The 22,795-nt window shown below is 45.6% G+C and overlaps 1 protein-coding gene across 7 annotated transcripts in view; it reads left to right on the forward strand.

Annotated features, from left to right (window-relative positions):
• Positions 1-22,795, forward strand: part of LOC112219613 (dymeclin) — a 159,879-nt gene that overhangs the window by 92,020 nt on the left and 45,064 nt on the right. For all 7 annotated transcript variants that reach the window (XM_042302103.1, XM_024381005.2, XM_042302104.1 and 4 more), the window contains one exon: positions 11,015-11,099. In XM_042302103.1, the coding sequence (XP_042158037.1) occupies positions 11,015-11,099 (85 nt within the window). The remainder of the gene's footprint in view (positions 1-11,014; positions 11,100-22,795) is intronic.

A 22,795-nucleotide genomic window follows, 5' to 3' on the forward strand; every position in this document is an offset into this window, starting at 1 on the left:
GTGTTGGATTTGCCCGAACATAAGGCTTTGCATTTAGGCCAAAAAGTGTATTCCTTTGCCATGTTTTTTGCAGTATTACTTTAGTGCCTTGTTGCATACAAGATGCATGTTTTGGAATATTTGTATTCTGTATATTTGTGTATTTGTTTCACTTTGTCATTTAAGTCATTATTGTGGAGTCACTACAATGTTGTTGATCCATCCTTAGTTTTCTGCCATCACAGCCATTGAACTCTGTAACTGCTTTAATGTCACCAATTGCCTCATGGTAACATCCCAGAGCAGTTTACTTCCTGTCCTGCAGCTCAGTTCAGAAGGATGACTATCTTTGTGTCTGGGTGGTTTAATACATCATCCACAGCATAATTATTAACTTGACCATGCTTAAAGAGAGATTCAGTGACTGATTTGTTATTGTTACCCATCAATATACCAATCACTGCCCTTTTGAGGCACTTGAAAATCTCCCTGGTCTTTGTAGTTGAATCTGTGCTTGGTAAAGACAAAAAAAACACTCCAGGCCACTCAAACTACACAGAATGTATGTAGAAGTGTAACGGTTTTCTAGTGGTGATGAAGGAGAGTCGGACCAAACTGCAGCGTGTCGATTGCGATCCATGTTTAATACAACAAAGAAACACGAACTTACAAAAAACAATAAACAAAACCGAAACAGCCTAACTGGTGCAAACTAACAGAGAGTACACATAGGACACTAAGGACAATCACCCACGACAAACTCAAAGAATATGGCTGCCTAAATATGGTTCCCAATCAGAGACAACGATAAGCATCTGCCTCTGATTGAGAACCACTCCAGACAGCCATAGACTTTGCTAGACAACCCACTAAGCTACAATCCCAATACCACCACCAAAACCCCAAGACAAACACACCACAATTACAAAAACCCCATGCCACACCCTGGCCTGACCAAATACATAAAGATGAACACAAAATACTTTGACCAGGGCGTGACAGAACCCCCCTAAGGTGCGGACTCCCGAACGCACCTCAAAACAATAGGGAGGGTCCGGGTGGGCGTCTGTCCATGGTGGCGGCTCGGGCGCGGGACGTGGACCCCACTCATTTAATGTCTTAGTCCCCTCTCCCTTCGTCCCTGGATAGTCCACCCTCGCCGCCGACCATGGCCTAGTAGTCCTCACCCAGAACCCCACTGGACTGAGGAGCAGATCGGGACTGAAGGACAGCTCGGGACTGAGGCAGCTCGGGACTGAGGGGAAGCTCGGGAGTGAGAGAAAGCTCAGGAGTGAGAGGAAGCTCAGGAGTGAGAGGAAGCTCAGGAGTGAGAGGAAGCTCAGGAGTGAGAGGAAGCTCAGGAGTGAGAGGAAGCTCAGGCAGGTTGATGGATCTACCAGATCCTGGCTGGCTGGTGGTTCCGGCAGATCCTGGCTGACTGGCACTTCTGGCGGATCCTGGCTGACTGGTGGGTCCTGGGAGACTGGCGGATCCTGGCTGACTGGCGGATCCTGGCTGACTGGCGGATCCTGGCAGACTGGCGGATCCTGGCAGACTGGCGGATCCTGGCAGACTGGCGGATCTAACTGATCCTGGCAGACTGGCGGATCCTGGCCGACTGGCAGATCCTGGCCGACTGGCAGATCCTGGCCGACTGGCAGATCCTGGCCGACTGGCAGATCCTGGCTGACTGGCAGATCCTGGCCGACTGGCAGATCCTGGCCGACTGGCAGTTCTGGCGGATCCTGGCAGACTGGCGGATCCTGGCAGACTGGCAGTTCTGGCGGATCCTGGCAGACTGGCGGATCCTGGCAGACTGGCGGATCCTGGCAGACTAGCGGATCCTGGCTGACTGGCGGATCCTGGTTGACTGGCACTTCTGGCGGATCCTGAAAGACTGGCGGATCCTGGCTGACTGGCGGATCATGGACTGGCGGATCCTGGCTGACTGGCGGATCCTGGCTGACTGGCGGATCCTGGCTGACTGGCGGATCCTGGCAGACTGGCGGATCCTGGCTGAATGGCAGATCTGGAAGAGTCTGGTTGACTGGCAGATCTGGAAGAGTCTGGTTGACTGGCAGATCTGGAAGAGTCTGGTTGACTGGCAGATCTGGAAGAGTCTGGTTGACTGGCAGATCTGGAAGAGTCTGGTTGACTGGCAGATCTGGAAGAGTCTGGTTGACTGGCAGATCTGGAAGAGTCTGGTTGACTGGCAGATCTGGAAGAGTCTGGTTGACTGGCAGATCTGGAAGGGTCTGGTTGACTGGCAGATCTGGAAGAGTCTGCAGATCTGAGTCTGGTTGACAGATCTGGAAGAGTCTGGCTGACTGGCAGATCTGGAAGAGACTGGCTGACTGGCAGATCTGGAAGAGTCTGGCTGACTGGCAGATCTGGAAGAGTCTGGTTGACTGGCAGATCTGGAAGAGTCTGGTTGACTGGCAGATCTGGAAGAGTCTGGTTGACTGGCAGATCTGGAAGGGTCTGGTTGACTGGCAGATCTGGAAGAGTCTGGTTGACTGGCAGATCTGGAAGAGTCTGGCTGACTGGCAGATCTGGAAGAGACTGGCTGACTGGCAGATCTGGAAGAGTCTGGCTGACTGGCAGATCTGGCGGCGCTGGGCAGCCTGGCGGCGCTGGGCAGACTGGCGACGCTAGGCAGACTGGCAGTGCTGGGCAGCCTGGCGATGCTGGGCAGACTGGCGATGCTGGGCAGACTGGTGGCGCTGGGCAGACTGGCGACGCTGGGCAGACTGGCGATGCTGGGCAGACTGACGGCGCTGGGCAGACTGGTGACGCTGGGCAGACGGGGGCACTGGCGGCGCTGGGCAGACTGGCAGCACTAGCTGCTCCATATAGGCTGACAGCTCTGGCGGCTTCTTACAGACTGACAGCTCTGTCGGCTCCGTGCTGACTGGCTGCTCCTTGCAGCCTGGCAGCTCCTTGCAGACTGACAGCTCCTTGCAGACTGACAGCTCCGTGCAGACTGACAGCTCCTTGCAGACTGACAGCTCCTTGCAGACTGACAGCTCCTTGCAGACTGACAGCTCCTTGCAGACTGACAACTCCTTGCAGACTGACAGCTCCTTGCAGACTGACAGCTCCTTGCAGACTGACAGCTCCTTGCAGACTGGCTGCTCCATGCAGACTGGCTGCTCTATGCAGACTGACATCTCTGGCTGCTTCATGCAGACTGACAGCTCTGGCTGCTCCATGTAGGCTGACAGCTCTGGCGGCTCCGTGCAGACTGGCAGCTCCTTACAGACTGGCAGCTCCTTGCAGACTGGTAGCTCCGTGCAGACTGGTAGCTCCGTGCAGACTGGCAGCTCCGTGCAGACTGGCAGCTCCGTGCAGACTGGCAGCTCCGTGCAGACTGACAGCTCCTTGCAGACTGACAGCTCCTTGCAGACTGACAGCTCCTTGCAGACTGACAGCTCCTTGCAGACTGGCTGCTCCATGCAGACTGGCTGCTCCATGCAGACTGACATCTCTGGCTGCTTCATGCAGACTGACAGCTCTGGCTGCTTCATGCAGACTGACAGCTCTGGCTGCTCCATGTAGACTGGCTGCTTCATGCAGACTGGCAGCTCGGGCTGCTTCATGTAGACTGACAGCTCTGGCTGCTCCATGCGGACTGACAGCTCTGGCTGCTCCATGTAGACTGACTGCTTCATGCAGACTGGCAGCTCGGGCTGCTTCATGTAGACTGACAGCTCTGGCTCCTCCATGCAGACTGACAGCTCTGACTGCTCCATGCAGACTGACAGCTCTGGCTGCTTCATGCAGACTGGCAGCTCTGGCTGCTCTATGTAGACTGGCTGCTTCATGCAAACTGGCAGCTCGGGCTGCTTCATGTAGACTGACAGCTCTGGCTGCTCCATGCGGACTGACAGCTCTGGCTGCTCCATGCAGACTGACAGCTCTGGCTGCTCCATGCGGACTGACAGCTCTGGCTGCTCCATGCGGACTGACAGCTCTGGCTGCTCCATGTAGACTGGCTGCTTCATGCAGACTGGCAGCTCGGGCTGCTTCATGTAGACTGACAGCTCTGGCTGCTCCATGTAGACTGGCTGCTTCATGCAGACTGGCAGCTCGGGCTGCTTCATGTAGACTGACAGCTCTGGCTGCTCCATGCAGACTGACAGTTCTGACTGCTCCATGCAGACTGACAGCTCTGACTGCTCCATGCAGACTGACAGCTCTGACTGCTCCATGCAGACTGACAGCTCTGGCTGCTTCATGCAGACTGGCAGCTCTGGCTGCGCTGAACAGGCGGGAGACTCCTGCAGCGCTGTGTCGGAGGAAGGCTCTGGCTGCGCTAAACAGGCGGAAGACTCCGGCAGCGCTGGAGATGAGGAAAGCTCTAACAGCGCTAGATAGGCGTGAGACTCCGGCAGCGCAGGAGAGGAGAAAGGCTCTGGCTGCGCTAAACAGGCGGGAGGCTCCGGCAGCGCTGTAGAGGAGGAAGGCTCTGGCTGCGCTGAACAGGCGGGAGGCTCCGGCAGCGCTGTAGAGGAGAAAGGCTCTGGCTGCGCTGAACAGGCGGGAGGCTCCGGCAGCGCTGTAGAGGAGGAAGGCTCTGGCTGCGTTAAACAGGCGGGAGACTCCAGCAGCGCAGGAGAGGAGAAAAGCGCTGGCTGCGCTGAACAGGCGAGGCACACTGAAGGCCTGGTGCGTGGTGCTGGAACTGGTGGTACTGGATCGAGGACACGCACAGGAAGCCTGGTGCGGGAGCTGCTACCGGAGGGCTGGGGTGTGGAGGTGGTACTGGATAGACCGGACCGTGCAGGCGCACTGGAGCTCTTGAGCACCGAGCCTGCCCAACCTTACCTGGCTCGATGCCCACTCTAGCCCGGCCGATACGAGGAGCTGGAATATACCGAACCGGGCTGTGCACCCGCACTGGAGACACCGTGCGCTCCACAGCATAACACGGTGCCTGCCCGGTCTCTCCAGCCCCCGGTAAGCACAGGGAGTTTGCGCAGGTCTCCTACCTGGCATAGCCATACTCCCTGTAAGCCCCCCAAGAAATTTTTGGGGCTGACTCTCGGGCTTCCATCCGCTCTGCCGTGCTAGCTCCTCATAATGCCGCCTCTCTGCTTTTGCTGCCTCCAGCTCGGCTTTGGGGCGACAATAATCTCCAGGCTCATTCCAGGGTCCTTTACCGTCCAATTCCTCCTCCCATGTCCATAACTCCAGGTGGTGCAACCTCTCCCACTGTAGCTGCTGCTGCTCCTGCTGCTGCTGCCTCTGTTGCCTCTTCTCCTGTTGCTCCTTTGGGCGGCTACACTCCCCTGGTTTAGCCCAGGGTCCTCTCCCGTCGAAGATCTCCTCCCATGACCAGAAATCCTTGGTGAGCATCTCCTTTTTCGGCTGCTCCTGCCTGTTGACACGCCGCTTGGTCCGTTGGTGGTGGGTGATTCTGTAACGGTTTTCTAGTGGTGATGAAGGAGAGTCGGACCAAACTGCAGCGTGTCGATTGCGATCCATGTTTAATACAACAAAGAAACACGAACTTACAAAAAACAATAAACAAAACCGAAACAGCCTATCTGGTGCAAACTAACAGAGAGTACACATAGGACACTAAGGACAATCACCCACGACAAACTCAAAGAATATGGCTGCCTAAATATGGTTCCCAATCAGAGACAACGATAAGCATCTGCCTCTGATTGAGAACCACTCCAGACAGCCATAGACTTTGCTAGACAACCCACTAAGCTACAATCCCAATACCACCACCAAAACCCCAAGACAAACACACCACAATTACAAAAACCCCATGCCACACCCTGGCCTGACCAAATACATAAAGATGAACACAAAATACTTTGACCAGGGCGTGACAAGAAGTTATAATGGACCTATATATATTATTTTTTTAAACTGCCCTTTTTCTAGCCCTCAAATAGATTTTAACAAACAAATCAGTAAAAAATAAATATTTGCGGCCCTCCGTTGAATTTCTTAATGTGGCCATCAAGCCCAAAAGTTTACCCACCCCTGTTATAAGTTTACCAATAGAACAAGGATTGGTTGACGTCCATATTCTGTTACACAGAATCTATTTGATGATTTTGGAAAAAACAGATGTGAATAGTAACGTTAGTCTGATGTCTGAATGATATTGGGTACCAAACATGTATAAGCTGCATGTATAGTCAGTCTCCGTCAACAACGAACATGGTCTGCAACTAAAGAATATTATTGAACGATTTGTTTCAGAATAGATAAGATTTTCACCTGTTTGTTTGTTTCGTCCTTGGCTTGCGAGCCTGCATAACTAAAGATTCAAGCATCCCTTGCGCAGCCTTGTTATCATGCCATTTACTTCTTAGTACTACCAGTCTCTGTGTCTGTCCCAACTGTCACCCTATTCCCTTTATAGTGCACTTCTTTTGACCAAGGCCTATACAGCTCTCGCATAGAGTTAGAGGACTCACATCTGTATCTATCCCGTTATGGTGTCTGTGACAGCATAGTCAGCACCATTGAAGCCTTATCCATTTTGAAGTGGTCAATTTTCTTCTTATTTTGTAGATTGAAAAAAGCATAAAGCAAATATTTGTGATTTACCACAACCTGCAATGTTGGGGTCCTGAACCAAATCTTATGTCATTGATTTATTGTGGCCATTAGATGGTAGTGATATAACTTAGACATTTACAAACCATATTTAACACAAGTTGAAGAAGAGAAGGCTCTGATCATTGGCCCAACCCATAGGAATCCCCACCCAGTTGACTACTTTAAAATGGTGGAAGCCCTCAATTATATCCATGAGTCCTCTAACTAACTCTATGGGCTCTCGTCAAAAGTAGTATGCTGTATAGAGAATAGGTTGCCATTTGGGATGCATATGTCTTTTATGTACGTCAATCCATCAGGATCTTCTACATCTTTCACACAACAAACTTTTTCTTTTGTTCTATTATTTTCTATTATATTTAGCTGCACTTTTATCTCTGAGGCTTGTTTGCCTTGCTTTCATTCCCCTGGTTGCGTTGTTGTTTGTGTTATCATGCCTTGTGATGATGATGCCTCTGTTTGGAATGACACACAGACACACTGTTTGGAATGATTTGTCAGGACAGCTAATGTGTAGATAGACGGATGAAAAGCATATGCCAAACCACCAAATCTGCAGTAGAATGAGTCATACAAGCCTTTTCTAAAGAATCCATAGATGTACGTAGCTGGAGCTTCTGTCTGCATCCCAAATGGCCCCCTATCCCGTATTTAGTAGACCTTAGGGCTCTGGTCAAAAGTACTGCACTATGGGGTGCCATTTGGGATTCACCTTATTATTATACCTTTATTTCAACAAGGAACAAGACCAAGGTCTCATTTACAGCTGGGCCCTGCATGTACATGTTTACACATACAGTTTAGGTACAATGATTTAAAAAATAAACAAGACAAACAAAACCATCACAGATAGTGATCTGTGATCTATAGTTTCTAAATAATGCTACTGAGAAATTGCTGTATTTTCTCTCATTAGGAATTTGTGTTTTCTAAAAATATATTTTCTAAGATATATGTGGGTCTTTCTATAAATAATGGGTCCAAAGTGTGACTTTGGGATGGATCAACATTTCAAAATGGTTAATATATGCCAATTGGCCCATAAACCAAAATGCAGGGTTCGTACAGACATTGGAAAGTCAAATTCATGGACTTTTAATTACTTTTTCAAGCACAATCATCATTTTCAAGGATGTACATTTTATATTGTATTGTTTTTATAGCCTATAGAACAAAAACTCTCCCCAAAAAGTATGCAAAAAGTGTCAGAAGTCTACATCTGTCACAAAAACTGATTAGAAATGAAAATATTGGATATTTACATTTGATCAGGGGAGTTTATAATAATTTCGGCTACAATAAATGTCTGAGGAAATGTCTGATTTTCAAGGTATTCCAGTAGGCCTATTTGATTTTCTGAGTTACTTGTTGTTACATTCTAATGTTGTGCTGACCAAAATGAATTTGCACAGTATTTCAAGTGATTTCTTTAGATAATTGAACAGAAAAAATGAATTGAAGAAACTATCCCTGATCAAATTGGTAGTCCACCCACTGGGTGTGTTTTCTGGGTTTGAATAAAATCTTTTAAGTGCTCACAAGGGAGCCACACCCGCAAATCTCATTTCGCACGTGCATAGGGTCGCACGTGCATAAGTCTGAATACCAAATATTGAGAAGTGCTTAAATCAAAATGCGTAAAAAAGGCATACATTTCCTAACTCTGAATCGGCCCCATTGTGAATATGCCCATTAGGCTACTATGGAATTTGTCATTACTATGGAATTTATTATAAGTATCAAGTTAAGGTGACTCTTCCGGTTAGAAACATTCCATTTTCCAATCACATATATTATTTGGAATGTATGTGCCCATGAAAGCTGTTTTCACGCCATAACATAAGGAGCCATGAAATGGTACGTAGTTCATCCGTTTTACCTCATTTCTACCAGCATGTTAAATGTGCAACCAGAGGGAAAAAACTCTAGACCACCTTTACTCCACACACAGAGATGTGTACAAAGCTCTCCTTCACCCTCCATTTGGCAAATCTGACCATAATTATATCCTCCTGATTCCTGCTTACAAGTAAAAACTTAAGCAGGATGCATAAATAAAGAAGTTGTCAGATGATGCATATGCTAAGCTACAGGACTGTGTTGCTAGCACAGACTGGAATATGTTCCGGGATTCTTCCGATGGCATTGAGGTGTACACCACATCAGTCACTGGCTTCATCAATAAGTGCATTGATGACGTCGTCCCCACAGTTGACCGTACATACATACCCCCACCAGAAGCCATGGATTATAGGCAACATCCGCACTGAGCTAAAGGGTAGAGCTGCCGCTTTCAAGGAGCGGGACTCTAACCCGGAAATCCCGCTATGCCCTCCAATGAACCATCAAACAGGCAAAGCATCAATATAGGACTAGGATTGAATCATACTACACCGGCTTTGACGCTCGTCGGATGTGGCAGGGCTTGCAAACCATTACAGATTACAAAGGGAAGCACAGTTGCGAGCTGCCCAGTGACACGACCCTACCAGACAAGCTAAATTACTTCTATGCTCGCTTCGAGGCTTGCAACACTGAAGCATGCATGAGAGCATCAGCTGTTCTGGATGATTGTGTTATCACACTCTCCTTAGCCGATGTGAGTAAGACCTTTAAACAGGTCAACATTCACAAGGCCGCATGGCCAGACGGATTATGAGGACGTGTGCTCCGAGCATGCGCTGACTAACTAGCAGGTGTCTTCACTGACATTTTCAACCTGTCCCTGACTGATTCTGTAATACCAACACGTTTCAAGCAGACCACCAAAGTCCCTGTGCCCAAGAACACTAAGGTAACCTGCCTAAATGACTACCGACCCGACTACCGACGTCTGTATCCATGAAGTGCGTTGAAAGGCTGGTCATGGCTCACATCAACACCATTATCTTAGAAACCCTAGACCCACTCCGATTTGAATACCGCCCCACCAGATCCACAGATGATGGTATCTCTATTGTACTCCACACTGCCCTTTCCCACATGGACAAAAGGAACACCTATGTGAGAATGCTATTCATTGACTACAGCTCAGCATTCACAATACAGGAAATGGAGGACTGAGCATGCCCCCATTCTCATCGACGGGGCTGTTGTAGAGCAGATTGAGAGCTTCAAGTTCCTTGGTGTCCACATCACCAACAAACTAACATGGTCCAAGCGCACCAAGAAAGTCGTGAAGAGGACACGACAAAGCCTATTCCCCCTCAGAAAACTGAAAAGATTTGGCATGGGCCTCAGATCCTCAAACAGTTATACAGCTGCACCATCGAGAGCATCCTGGCTGGTTGCATCACTGCCTGGTATGGCAAGTGCTCGGCCTCCGAACGCAAGGCACTACAGAGAAGAGTGCGTACGGCCCAGTGCATCACTTGGGCCAAGCTTCCTGCCATCCAGGACCTCTATACCAGGCGGTGTCAGAGGAAGGCCCTAAAAATTGTCAAATACTCCAGCCACCCTAGTCATAGACTGTTCTCTCTACTACCACACGGCAAGCGGTACCGGAGTGCCAAGTCTAGGTTCAAAAGCCTTCTTAACAGCTTCTACCCCCAAGCCATAAGACTCTTGAACAGCTGGTTACCCAGACTATTTGCATTGACCACCCCCCTTTTACGCTGCTGCTACTCTATGCATAGTCACTTTAACTCTACCTACATGTACATTTTACCACAATTACCTCTACTAACCTATGCTCCCGCACATTGACTCTGTACCGGTACGCCCTGTATATAGCCTCGCTACTGTTATTTTACTGCTGCTCTTTACACTTATTTTTCTTAAAACTGCATTGTTGGTTAAGGGATTGTTAGTAAGCATTTCACTGTTAGGTCTGTTGTATTTGGCACATGTGACAAATACAATTTGATTTGATTTAAAACGTATTATAACTAACAACACCTGCCATAAATGAAAGGAAAGAAAAGTTGTTTCATGTCAAGCGATGTTGGACATGTCTGTCAAGACTCCAACCACGAGAAAGGGTTTTAGACTGTTTTTAAATCAACTCGTGAATTGTATTGAATGTAGCTATGTTCCCCTGTTATATCTTAATGTAATGACATTTTAAAAATTGGCTGATTATTATCAATTTATCAACAGCAAATAAGTTGCCCACCGCAGGAAATCCTCAATGGTACCCTAGTTTATAGAAATACCCATGTGTTGTGCGTACCTCAATCAGCATCATGTGTGTTAGTGACAGTGTTTGTGTGTTAGATCTCCTCTGTAACGCTGTCTCTGTCTGTCTTTCTTTAGTGAGATGTGAGGAGGATGTTGTTGCTAGTCTGATTCATGCTGTTGCTTCTCTCTCACACCCACTCCTCCCCTCTGTCTTCACCCCCTCCTCCCCTGTCTCGCTCCCTCATTCTCTTCATTCCCTCATTCTCTTCACCCCCTCCCCTGTCTCGCTCCCTCTCTCATCCCTCTCTCTCCCTCTTCACCCCCTCAGCCTGTTTGCACTGCTGTCCAAGAAGCACAACAAGATTTTGGAGCAGGCTACCCAGTCTCTACGGGGCCTGCGGCGGGCAGACTACGTGAGTACCGTTCCCCTACTTCCCTGGTCCCCTGGACCTCCAGCCACGTCAACTGCAATCAGCCACACACACCACAGCCTCCTCCTTCTGCAGGGAGGGAGCAGGCCTGGGGCTGGGGGGGGCTTGATGCCTGACAACCCCCCCTCCCCCTAAACACACAGGAACAAAGACACAGGTGACATGAATGCAGATGCAAACCCAGTAAGAGACAAAGGCCATACGCAAACCTAGACACCCAGACGCACAGACCCAGAAGTGGCTGGAGGTGTGTGCGTGTCAGTGATTAGGCTCCTCCCACACACAGGCAGAAGGGAAGCACCCTTCACCCCCACTCTCTTTTGTTTGGATGTCTCCTTAATGGCCCTTTTTCCTTCCAAAACACACACACACACACATATATACACCCATATACTCAATAATACCATTGCTATGTCTAGAGTCGTTGATGCTGAATTAACTTCTGGCCAATGATATCACTTCACCCAAACATTACCCTCCCTCGTCACATTGTGTTTTGAATACGTCTTTATCAATTATATCATGTTTGCTATATGTCTGTGTGAATTATATCATGGAAGGTCTCCTCCAAGCTCCAACAATAAGCTGGTCGGCGTCATTTTCATTAGGGCACACCATAGCAAAACATAGTAAGTAAAATGTTTTGCAACAGAAAACAAAAACAAGACATTTCTTATTGGACCAGTTCAGGTAGTACCGCCCCCTGTTTATGTTTGGTGTCTAATAAATATGACCCTGGTCTCAATGGAAGAAGTTGTGACTAGATTCCAACCAGGTCTCAGGGATCTTGTTCTGTGTTCGTATCTCATGTCCAGTCTAGACCTCAAAGTTTTGTTCTGTTACTAAGTAATGTTGTTAAGAGGTTTTTATTTAGTCGCTAGGAAGAAGGAAATCCTGCAGTTTAAACATAAAGGTGGTTATCATAACATCCAGTCAACAACCTACAATTACTTAATTTGTTTGCGCTTCTCAATCAGTCAGCTTCTCAATCAGTCATTACAAACGTCATAACACGTTGGATGCAAACACACAAATACACACACCTTCATATTTGGCACACACATTTAAAAACGTCTTTTTTTTAAAGTTGATTTTCCTTGTGAAACAAATACATTGGAAATTACTCACCAAAGCTCCTAATAATAACAACTATTTGTACTGCAATAAATACACATTATGCATATGTACAACAAGCAGCTATGAAAATGTGACTCTGATATGCACACAGCGGTGTTGTTGTCTGTAGAGCCAGGCAGGCTGTGTGAGTCGTGTTGTGGTGTAGTCTGCTGTGTTGCAGGGGGGAGGATGGGAGATGAGGGGAGACTAGGCAGGACAAAGGCAGAGTGACAGGCCCCACTTTGCCTTCAGGCCTCGTGACTGATCTGCCATGACGCAGAGCCACAAGCTCAGACACGATTTACAGAGGGTAGAGGGGGGAGAAGAGAAAGGCTGACGGGGAGTGAAGGGGTGAGATGGGTGAGGAGGGATCAGGCCTTGGTCTCATGGGAGAGGGTAGAAATGGGTAGGGGAGAGGCTAAGAGGGAAGGCTGAGGAGGGAGCTAGCTGTGGGGGAGGGGAGGAGGGAAATGTAGAGAGGCGGGGGGATGATAGGGATGAGGTGGCACGTGGCAGTAATTAAAGTTGACTCCAGAGCGTGCATGCCGGGTGAGAAGGGGCGAAAGTGAGGGTGATGGGGGGGGGGGTGACTTTACTTCTTCCCCTACAATCGCCCCTAGTCCTTCGTTCCACTCCAGCCACCACCACCCCCCTCATTCACTGCTCTCTCACTCCATCTCACCCTTATTTTCTCTCCCACCCTATTTATCACTCTCCCCAGTCCTCTGTCACTGTAATTATCTAGGACACACCATCTCTCTTTCTCTCCTTCTCTCTCTTTGTTAGTAGTAGATGGTGTTGTGATAGGACGCCTCGGAGATAGTGGATCTACCTTTGGCCTTTTACTGGTGATCTGAGACTGGCTAGGCCACTGTTCTCCTCTTTCCATCTCTTGCTTTCCTGCCTCCCAGTCTGCAGCCTTCACCATCCCCTTCTCCCCCCCGCCCCCTCTCCTGGGTGACTGGTTGCAGTGACTTTCTCCCTCCCTCTAGGTCCAAGGGGTTCTTCACCCCCCTCATTGCCAAAGCAAGTGAAATCGATAATTAACTAAAGTGAAATAAACAATCAAAAATATACAGTTAACATTACACTCACAAAAGTTTCATATGATGTCAATATACATTGTTTTAATGATGTGCAAATAGTTAAAATTACAAAAAGGAAATAAATAAACATAAATATAGGTTGTATTTACAATGGTAACTGTTCACTGGTTGCCCTTTTCTTGTGGCAACAGGTCACAAATCTCGCTGGTGTGATTGCGCACTGTGGTTTTTCACCCAATTGATATGGGAGTTTATCAAAATTGGATTTGTTTTCCAATTCTTTGTGGGTCTGTGTAATCTATGTCTCTCTAATATGGTCATACATTTGTCAGGATGTTGGAATGTGCAGCTCAGTTTTCAGCTCAGTTTCCACCACATTTTGTGGGCAGTGTGCATATAACCTGTCTTCTCTTGAGAGCCAGGTCTGCCATCGGCGGCCTTTCTCAATAGCAAGGCTATGCTAACTGAGTCTCTTATCAATCAAATATATTTATAATGCCATTCTTACATCAGCCGATGTCACAAAAGACTATACAGAAACCCAGCCTAAAACCCCAAGCAATGGAGATGTAGAAGCATGGTGGGTAGGAAAAACTCCCTTGAAAGGCAGGAAGCTAGGAAGTATCCTAGAGAGGAACTAGGCTCTGATGGGTGGCCAGTCCTTTTCTGGCTGTGCCAGGTGGAGATTAAAACAGTACATGGCCAAGATGTTCAAATGTTCATAGATGACCAGCAGGGTCAAATAAAAATAATCACAGTGGTTGTAGAAGGTGCAACAAGTCAGCACCTCCGGAGTGAATGTCAGTTGGCTTTTCATAACCGATTATTCAGAGTTAGAGACAAAGTCAAAGATGTCCTTAATTTTGGGTCGGTCACAGAAGTTAGGTATTTTTTCACCTTTATTTAACCAGGTAGGCCAGTTGAGAACAAGTTCTCATTTACAACTGCGACCTGGCCAAGATAAAGCAAAGCAGTACGGCAAAAACAACGACAAAAACAACAAGTTACACATGGGATAAACAAACGTACAGTCAATAACACAATAGAAAATGTGTATACAGTGTGTGCAAATTAAGTAAGGAGGTAAGGCAATAAATAGGCCATAGTGGCAAAGTAATTACAATTTAGAAATTAACACTGGAGTGATAGATGTGCAGATGAGGATGTGCAGATGAGGATGTGCAAGAAGAAATAGTGCTGTGCAAAAGAGCAGAAAAAAAACATATGGGGATGAGGTTGGATGGGCTATTTACAGATGCGCTGTGTACAGCTACACCGATCGGTAAGCTGCTCTGACAGCCGATGCTTGAAGTTAGTGAGGGAGATATAAGTCTCCAACTTCAGAGATTTTTTTGGCAATTCGTTCCAGTCATTGGCAGCAGAGAACTGGAAGGAAAAGCAGCCAAAGGAGGTGTTGGCTTTGGTGATGACCAGTGAAATATACCTGCTGGAGCGCGTGCTACGGGTGGGTGTTGATATGGTGACCAGTGAGCTAAGGCGGAGCTTTACCTAGCAAAGACTTATAGATGACCTGGAGCCAGTGGGTTTGGCGGCAAATATGTAACGAGGACCAGCCAACAAGAGCATACAGGTCGCAATGGTGGGTAGTATATGGGGCTTTGGTGACAAAACGCATAGCACTGTGATAGACTGCATCCAATTTGCTGAGTAGAGTGTTGGAGGCTATCTTGTAAATGACATCACCGAAGTCAAGGATAGTCAGTTTCACGGGGGTATGTTTGGCAGCATGAGTGAAGGAGGCTTTGTTGCGAAATAGGAAGCCAATTCTAGATTTAATTTTGGATTGGAGATGCCTAATATGAGTCTGGAAGGAGAGTTTACAGTCTAGCCAGACACCTAGGTATTTATAGTTGTCCACATATTCTAAGTCAGAACCGTCCAGACACCTAGGTATTTATAGTTGTCCACATATTCTAAGTCAGAACCGTCCAGAGTAGTGACGCTAGGCGCGAGGGCGAGTGCGGGCAGCTCTCGGTTGAAGAGCATGCATTTAGTGTTACTAGCGTTTTATGAGCAGTTGGAGGCCACGGAAGGAGTGTTGTATGGCATTGAAGCTCGTTTGGAGGTTTGTTAACACAGTGTCCAAAGAAGGGCCAGATGTATACAGAATGGTGTCGTCTGCATAGAGGTGGATCAAAGAATCACCCGGAGGAAGATGGATATCATTGATATATACAGAGAAAAGAGTCGGTACGAGAATAGAACCCTGTGGCACCCCCCATAGACTGCCAGAGGTCCGGACAACAGGCCCTCCGATTTGACACACTGAACTCTATCTGAGAAGTAGTTAGTGAACCAGGCGAGGCAGTCATTAGAGAAACCAAGGCTGTTGAGTCTGCAGATAAGAATACAATGATTGACAGAATCGAGAGCCTTGGCCAAGTCGATGAAGACGGCTGCACAGTACAGTTTTTTAAGATATCTTTTAGGACCTTGAACGTGGCTAAGGTGCACCCGTGACCAGCTCGGAAACCGGATTGCATAGCAGAGAAGGTACGGTGGGATTCGAGATGGTCGGTGATCTGTTTGTTCACTTGGCTTTCGAAGACTTTAGAAAGGCAGGGCAGGATGGATATATCTATAACAGTTTGGGTCTAGAGTGTCACCTCCTTTGAAGAGGGCGATGACCGCGGCCGTTTTCTAATCTTTATGAATCTCAGACGATACGAAAGAGAGGTTGTACAGACTAGTAATAGAGGTTGCGGCAATGGACTGCGGATAATACTGCGGATAATATTAGGAAGAGAGGGTCGAGATAGTCTAGCACAGCTTATTTGTAGCGATCCAGATTCTGCTGCTCTTTCAGGACATCAGCTGTCTGGATTTGGGTGAAGGAGAAGCAGGGGGGCTCTGGCCAGATGCTGCTGGTGGTGCAGAGCTGTTGGCCGGGGTTGGGGTAGCCAGATGGAAAGCGCGGCCAGCCGTAGAGATATGCTTATTGAAATTCTCGATTATCGTGGATTTATCGGTGGTGACACTGTTTCCTAGCCTCAGTGCAGTGGGCAGCTGAGATGAGGTGCTCTTATTCTCCATGGACTTTAGTGTCCCAAAACTTTTTGGAATTAGTGCTGCAGGATGCAATTTCTGTTTTAAAAAGCTAGTCTTTGCTTTCCTCACTGACTGTGTGTATTGGTTCCTGACTTCCCTGAAAAGTTTCATATCACAGGGACTATTCGAAGCTAGTGCAGTGTGCCACAGGATGTTTTTGTGCTGGTCAAGGGCAGTCAGGTCTGGAGTGAACCAAGGGCTATATCTGTTCTTAGTTCTACAATTTTTGAAAGGGGCATGCTTATTTAAGATGATGAGGAAGGCACTTTTGAAGAACAACCAGGCATCCTCTACTGACGGGATGGTGTCAATATCCTTCCAGGATACCCGGGCCAGGTCGATTAGAAAGGCCTGCTCGCAGAAGTGTTTTATGGAGCGTTTGACAGTGATGAGAGGTGGTCATTTGACCTCGGTCCCATAACGGACGCAGGCAATGAGGCAGTGATCGCTGAGATCCTGGTTGAAAACAGCAGAGGTGTATTTAGAGGGAAAGTTGGTCAGGATCATATCTAAGATATCCACATATCCATGTTTACGGATTTGAGGTTGTACCTGGTAGGTTCCTTGATAATTTGTGTGAGATTGAGGGCATCTAGCTTAGATTGTAGGACGGCCGGGGTGTTAAGCATATCCCAGTTTAGGTCACTTAACAGTACGAACTCTGAGGATAGATGGGGGGCGATCAATTCACATATAGTGTCCAGGGCACAGGTAGGAAAATAAGAATTTGTTCTTAACTGACTTTCCTAGTTAAATAAAGGTTTAAAAAAATTATTATAAATAAATAAAAAGGAGCTGAGGGGGTCTATAACAAGCGGCAACAGTGAGAGACTTATTTCTGGAGAGATGGATTTTTAAAAGCAGAAGCTCAAACTGTTTGGGCACAGACCTGGATAGTAGGACAGAACTCTGCAGGCTATCTCTACAGTAGATTGCAACTCCGTCACCTTTAGCAGTTCTATCTTGACGGCAAATGTTGTAATTGGGGATGGAAATGTCAGAATTTTTGGTGGTCTTCCTAAGCCAGGATTCAGACAGCTAGGACAACAGGGTTGGCGGACAACAGGGTTGGCGGAGTGTGCTAAAGCAGTGAATTAAGCAAACTTAGGGAGGAGGCTTCTGATGTTAACATATGAACCCAAGGCTTTTCCGGTTACAGAAGTCAGCAAATGAGAGCGCCTAGGGACACAAACGGCCTGGGTTAACCTCTACATGCCTGGGGCTCTGTGGGGTGTGTTTGTGTTTATGAACAGAGCCCAAGGACCAGCTTGTTTAGGGGGCTTTTCTCCAGGTTCATTTTTCTGTAGGTGATGGCTTTATTATGGAAGGTTTGGGAATCGCTTCCTTCGGTCTAATTCTGCTCTGCATGCGTTATTTGGTCTTTTAAATTGAGGATATTTTTCGCAGAATTCTGCATGCAGTCTCAATTTGGTGTTTGTTCCATTTAGTAAATTCTTGTTTGGTGAGCGGACCCAGACCTCACAACCATAAAGGGCAATGGGTTCTAAAACTGATTCAAGTATTTTTTGCCAGATCCTAATTGGTATGTCAAATTTTATGTTCCTTTTGATGGCATAGAAGGCCGTTCTTACCTTGTCTCTCAGATTGTTCACAGCTTTGTGGAAGTTACCTGTGGTGCTGAGGTATGTATAGTTTTTATGTGTGCTCTAGGGCAAGGGTGTCTAGATGGATTTTGTATTTGTGGTCCTGGCAACTGGACCTTTTTTGGAACACCATTATTTTTGTCTTCCTGAGATTTACTGTCAGGGCCCAGGTCTGACAGAATCTGTGCAGAAGATCTAGGTGCTGCTGTAGGCCCTCCTTGGTTGGGCACAGATGCACCAGATCATCAGCAAACAGTAGACATTTGACTTCAGATTCTAGTAGGGTGAGCCCGGGTGCTACAGACTGTTCTAGTGCCCTCGCCAATTCATTGATATATATATACATATATACACACACACACACACATACACATACAGTGGGGCAAAAAAGTATTTAGTCAGCCACCAATTGTGCAAGTTCTCCCACTTAAAAAGATGAGAGGCCTGTAATTTTCATCATAGTTACACTTCAACTATGACAGACGACATGAGAAAGAAAATCTCATTGTAGGATTTTTAATGAATTTATTTGCAAATTATGGTGGAAAATAGGTATTTGGTCAATAACAAAAGTTTATCTCAATATTTTGTTATATACCCTTTGTTGGCAATGACATCAAACGTTTTCTGTAAGTCTTCACAAGTTTTTCACACACTGTTTCTGGTATTTTGGCCCATTCCTCCATGCAGATCTCCTCTAGAGCAGTGATGTTTTGGGGCTGTTGCTGGGCAACACGGACTTTCAACTCCCTCCAAAGATTTTCTATGGGGTTGAGATCTGGAGACGGGCTAGGCCACTCCAGGACCTTGAAATGCTTCTTACGAAGCCACTCCTTCGTTGCCCGGGCGGTGTGTTTGGGATCATTGTCATGCTGAAAGACCCAACCACGTTTCATCTTCAATGCCCTTGCTGATGGAAGGAGGTTTTCACTCAAAATCTCACGATACATGGCCCCATTCATTCTTTCCTTTACACGGATTAGTCATCCTGGTCCCTTTGTAGAAGAACAGTCCTAAAGCATGATGTTTCCACCCCCATGCTTCACAGTAGGTATGGTGTTCTTTGGATGCAACTCAGCATTTTTTGTCCTCCAAACACGACGAGTTGAGTTTTTACCAAAAAGTAATATTTTGGTTTCATCTGACCATATGACATTCTCCCAATCTTCTTCTGGATCATCCAAATGCTCTCTAGCAAACTTCAGACGGGCCTGGACTTGTACAGGCTTAAGCAGGGGGACATGTCTGGCACTGCAGGATTTGGGTCCCAGGTGGCGTAGTGTGTTACTGATGGTAGGCTTTTTTACTTTGGTCCCAGCTCTCTGCACTAGGTCCCCCCGTGTGTTTCTGGGATTTTTGCTCACCTTTCTTGTGATCATTTTTGAAAAAACGGGGTGAGATCTTGCGTGGAGCCCCAGATCGAGGGAGATTATCAGTGGTCTTGTATGTCTTCCATTTCCTAATAATTGCTCCCGCAGTTGATTTCTTCAAACCAAGCTGCTTACCTATTGCAGATTCAGTCTTCCCAGCCTGGTGCAGGTCTACAATTTTGTTTCTGGTGTCCTTTGACAGCTCTTTGGTCTTGGCCATAGTGGAGTTTGGAGTGTGACTGTTTGAGGTTGTGGACAGGTGTCTTTTATACTGATAACAAGTTCAAACAGGTGCCATTAACCTCTTGATTCTAGCCATCCCGGATCCGGGATCGTGAATACAGCCTCAAGCTCATTACCATAACGCAACTATTCATGAAAATCGCAAATGAAATTAAATAAATATGCTAGCTCTCAAGCTTAGCCTTTTGTTAACAACACTGTCATCTCAGATTTTCAAAATATGCTTTTCAACCATAGCAAAACAAGCATTTGTGTAACAGTATTGATAGCTAGCGTAGCATTTAGCGTTAGCATTCAGCGGGCAACATTTTCACAAAAACAAGAAAAGCATAAAAATAAAATCATTTACCTTTGAAGAACTTCAGATGTTTTCAATGAGACTCTCAGTTAGATAGCAAATGTTCAGTTTTTCCAAAAAGATGATTTGTTTAGGACAAATCGCTCCATTTTGTTCATCACGTTTAGCTACGAAAAAAACCTGTATCCAGGAGTGTAATTATCCCGCAAGCTCATTAGCATAACACAACGTTAACTATTCATGAAAATCGCAAATGAAATTAAATAAATATATTAGCTCTCAAGCTTAGCCTTTTGTTAACAACACTGTCATCTCAGATTTTCAAAATATGCTTTTCAACCATAGCAAAACAAGCATTTGTGTAACAGTATTGATAGCTAGCGTAGCATTTAGCGTTAGCATTCAGCGGGCAACATTTTCACAAAAACAAGAAAAGCATTCAAATAAAATAATTTACCTTTGAAGAACTTTGGATGTTTTCAATGAGGAGACTCTCAGTTAGATAGCAAATGTTCAGTTTTTCCTGAAAGATTCTTTGTGTAGGAGAAATCGCTCCGTTTTGTTCGTCACGTTTGGCTACCAAAAAAAAACGAAAATTCAGTCATCAAAACGCCTAACTTTTTTCCAAATTAACTCCATAATATCGACTGAAACATGGTAAACGTTGTTTAGAATCAATCCTCAAGGTGTTTTTCACATATCTCTTCGATGATATGTCGTTCGTGGAAGTCTCCTCTCTCCTCTGAATCACATGGATGAATGCGTGCAGCTGAAGATTACGCACCAATTTCGACAAAGGACACCAGGCGGACACCTGGTAAATGTAGTCTCTTATGGCCAATCTTCCAATGATATGCCTACAAACACGTCACAATGCTGCAGACACCTTGGGGAAACGGCAGAACGTGTAGGCTCGTTCAGGGCGCATTCACAGCCATATAAGGAGACAATGGAAAACAGCGCCTCAAAAATGTTGCTCATTTCCTGTTTGAAGTTTCATCTTGGTTTCGCCTGTAGCATCAGTTCTGTGGCACTCACAGATAATATCTTTGCAGTTTTGGAAACGTCAGAGTGTTTTCTTTCCAAAGCTGTCAATTATATGCATAGTCGAGCATCTTTTCGTGACAAAATATCTTGTTTAAAACGGGAACGTTTTTTCATCCAAAAATGAAATACTGCCTCTAGTGTTCCAAGAGGTTAATACAGGTAACGATTGGAGGACAGAGGAGTCTCTTAAGAAAGAAATTATAAGGTCTGTGAGAGCCAGAAATCTTGCTTGTTTGTAGGTGACCAAATACTTATTTTACACCATAATTTGCAAATAAATTCATAAAAAATCCTACAAAGTGATTTTCTGATTTTTTTTTTTCATTTTGTCTTTCATAGTTGAAGTGTACCTATGATGAAAATTACAGGCCTCTCTCATCTTTTTAAGTGGGAGAACTTGCACAATTGGTGGCCGACTAAATACTTTTTTGCCCCAATATATATATATATATATATATATATATATATATATATGTGTGTGTATGTATATATATATATATATATATATATATATACATATATATATATATATATATATATATATATATATATATATATATATATATATATATATATATATGTTGAAGAGGGTGGGGCTTAAGCTGCATCCCTGTCTCACCCCACGACCCTGTGGAAAGAAGTGTTTTTTTGCCCATTTTAACCGCACACTTGTTGTTTGTGTACATTTATTTTATAATGTCGTATGGTTTTCCCCCAACACCACTTCCCTAATTGAGTCTAAAGCTTTTTTGAAATCAACAAAGTACGAGAAGACTTTGCCTTGGTTTTGTTTTTGTTTTTTTGTCAATTAGGGTGTGCAGGGTGAATACATGATCTATCGTACGGTAATTTGGTAAAAAGCCAATTTGACATTTGCCCAGTACATGGTTTTCATTGAGGGAATGTACAAGTCTGCTGTTAATGATAATGCAGAGGATTTTCCCAAGGTTGCTGTTGATGCATATCCCACGGTAGTTATTGGGGTCAAATTCGTCTCCACTTTTGTCGATTGGGGTGATCAGTCCTTGGTTCGAAATATTGGGGAATATGCCAGAGCTAAGGATAATGTTTAAGTATAGCGAATTGGAATTTGTGGTCTGTATATTTTATCATTTCTTTGAGGATACCAATGAAATGATAAAATGCCTTAATTTTGCTGGAACCCAGGAAGAGTAGCTGCTTCCTTGGCAGCAGCTAATGGGGATCAATAATAAATACAAACACCACAGGCCTTTTTGGCTTGGAGGGTTTGAATTTTGTCCTGTAGTTCATTCAATGTCATTGGAGAATCCAGTGTGTTCTGGTAGTCTTTAATAGTTGATTCTAAGATTTCTTTTTGATCATGTATATGTTTTTGCTGGCTGTTCTTTGTTATAGGGCCACAAATATTGGGGAAGTGGTTTACCCATACATCTCCATTTGGATAGATAACTCTTTGTGTTGCTTGTTTTGTGTTTTCCAATTTTCCCAGAAGTGGACTCTTCAATTATATTGAGCTGATTTCTGACGTGCTGTTCCTTTTTTTCGTAGTGTATTTCTGTATTGCTTTAGTGATTCACAATAGTGAAGGCATAGGCCCAGGTGTCTTTTTTTGGTTGGATAGGTTTTTCAATTTCTTTCTTAGGTTTTTGCATTCTTCATCAAACCATTTGTCATTGTTGTTCATTTTCTTCAGTTTTCTGTTTGCCGTTTTTTGATTTGATAGGGAAGCTCAGAGGTCAAATGTACTGTTTAGGTTTTCTACTGCCAAGTTTACACCTTCACTATTACAGTGGAATGTTTTGTCCAGGAAGTTGTCTAAAATGAATTGAATTTGTTGTTGCCTAATTTATTTTTGGTAATACTGTCACCTCCAGGTAGGTGTTTCTCCCCCTGTGCGCTGAGT

The sequence above is a fragment of the Oncorhynchus tshawytscha genome, linkage group LG20 (genome assembly GCF_018296145.1).
Source record: "Oncorhynchus tshawytscha isolate Ot180627B linkage group LG20, Otsh_v2.0, whole genome shotgun sequence".
NCBI lineage: Eukaryota > Metazoa > Chordata > Actinopteri > Salmoniformes > Salmonidae > Oncorhynchus > Oncorhynchus tshawytscha.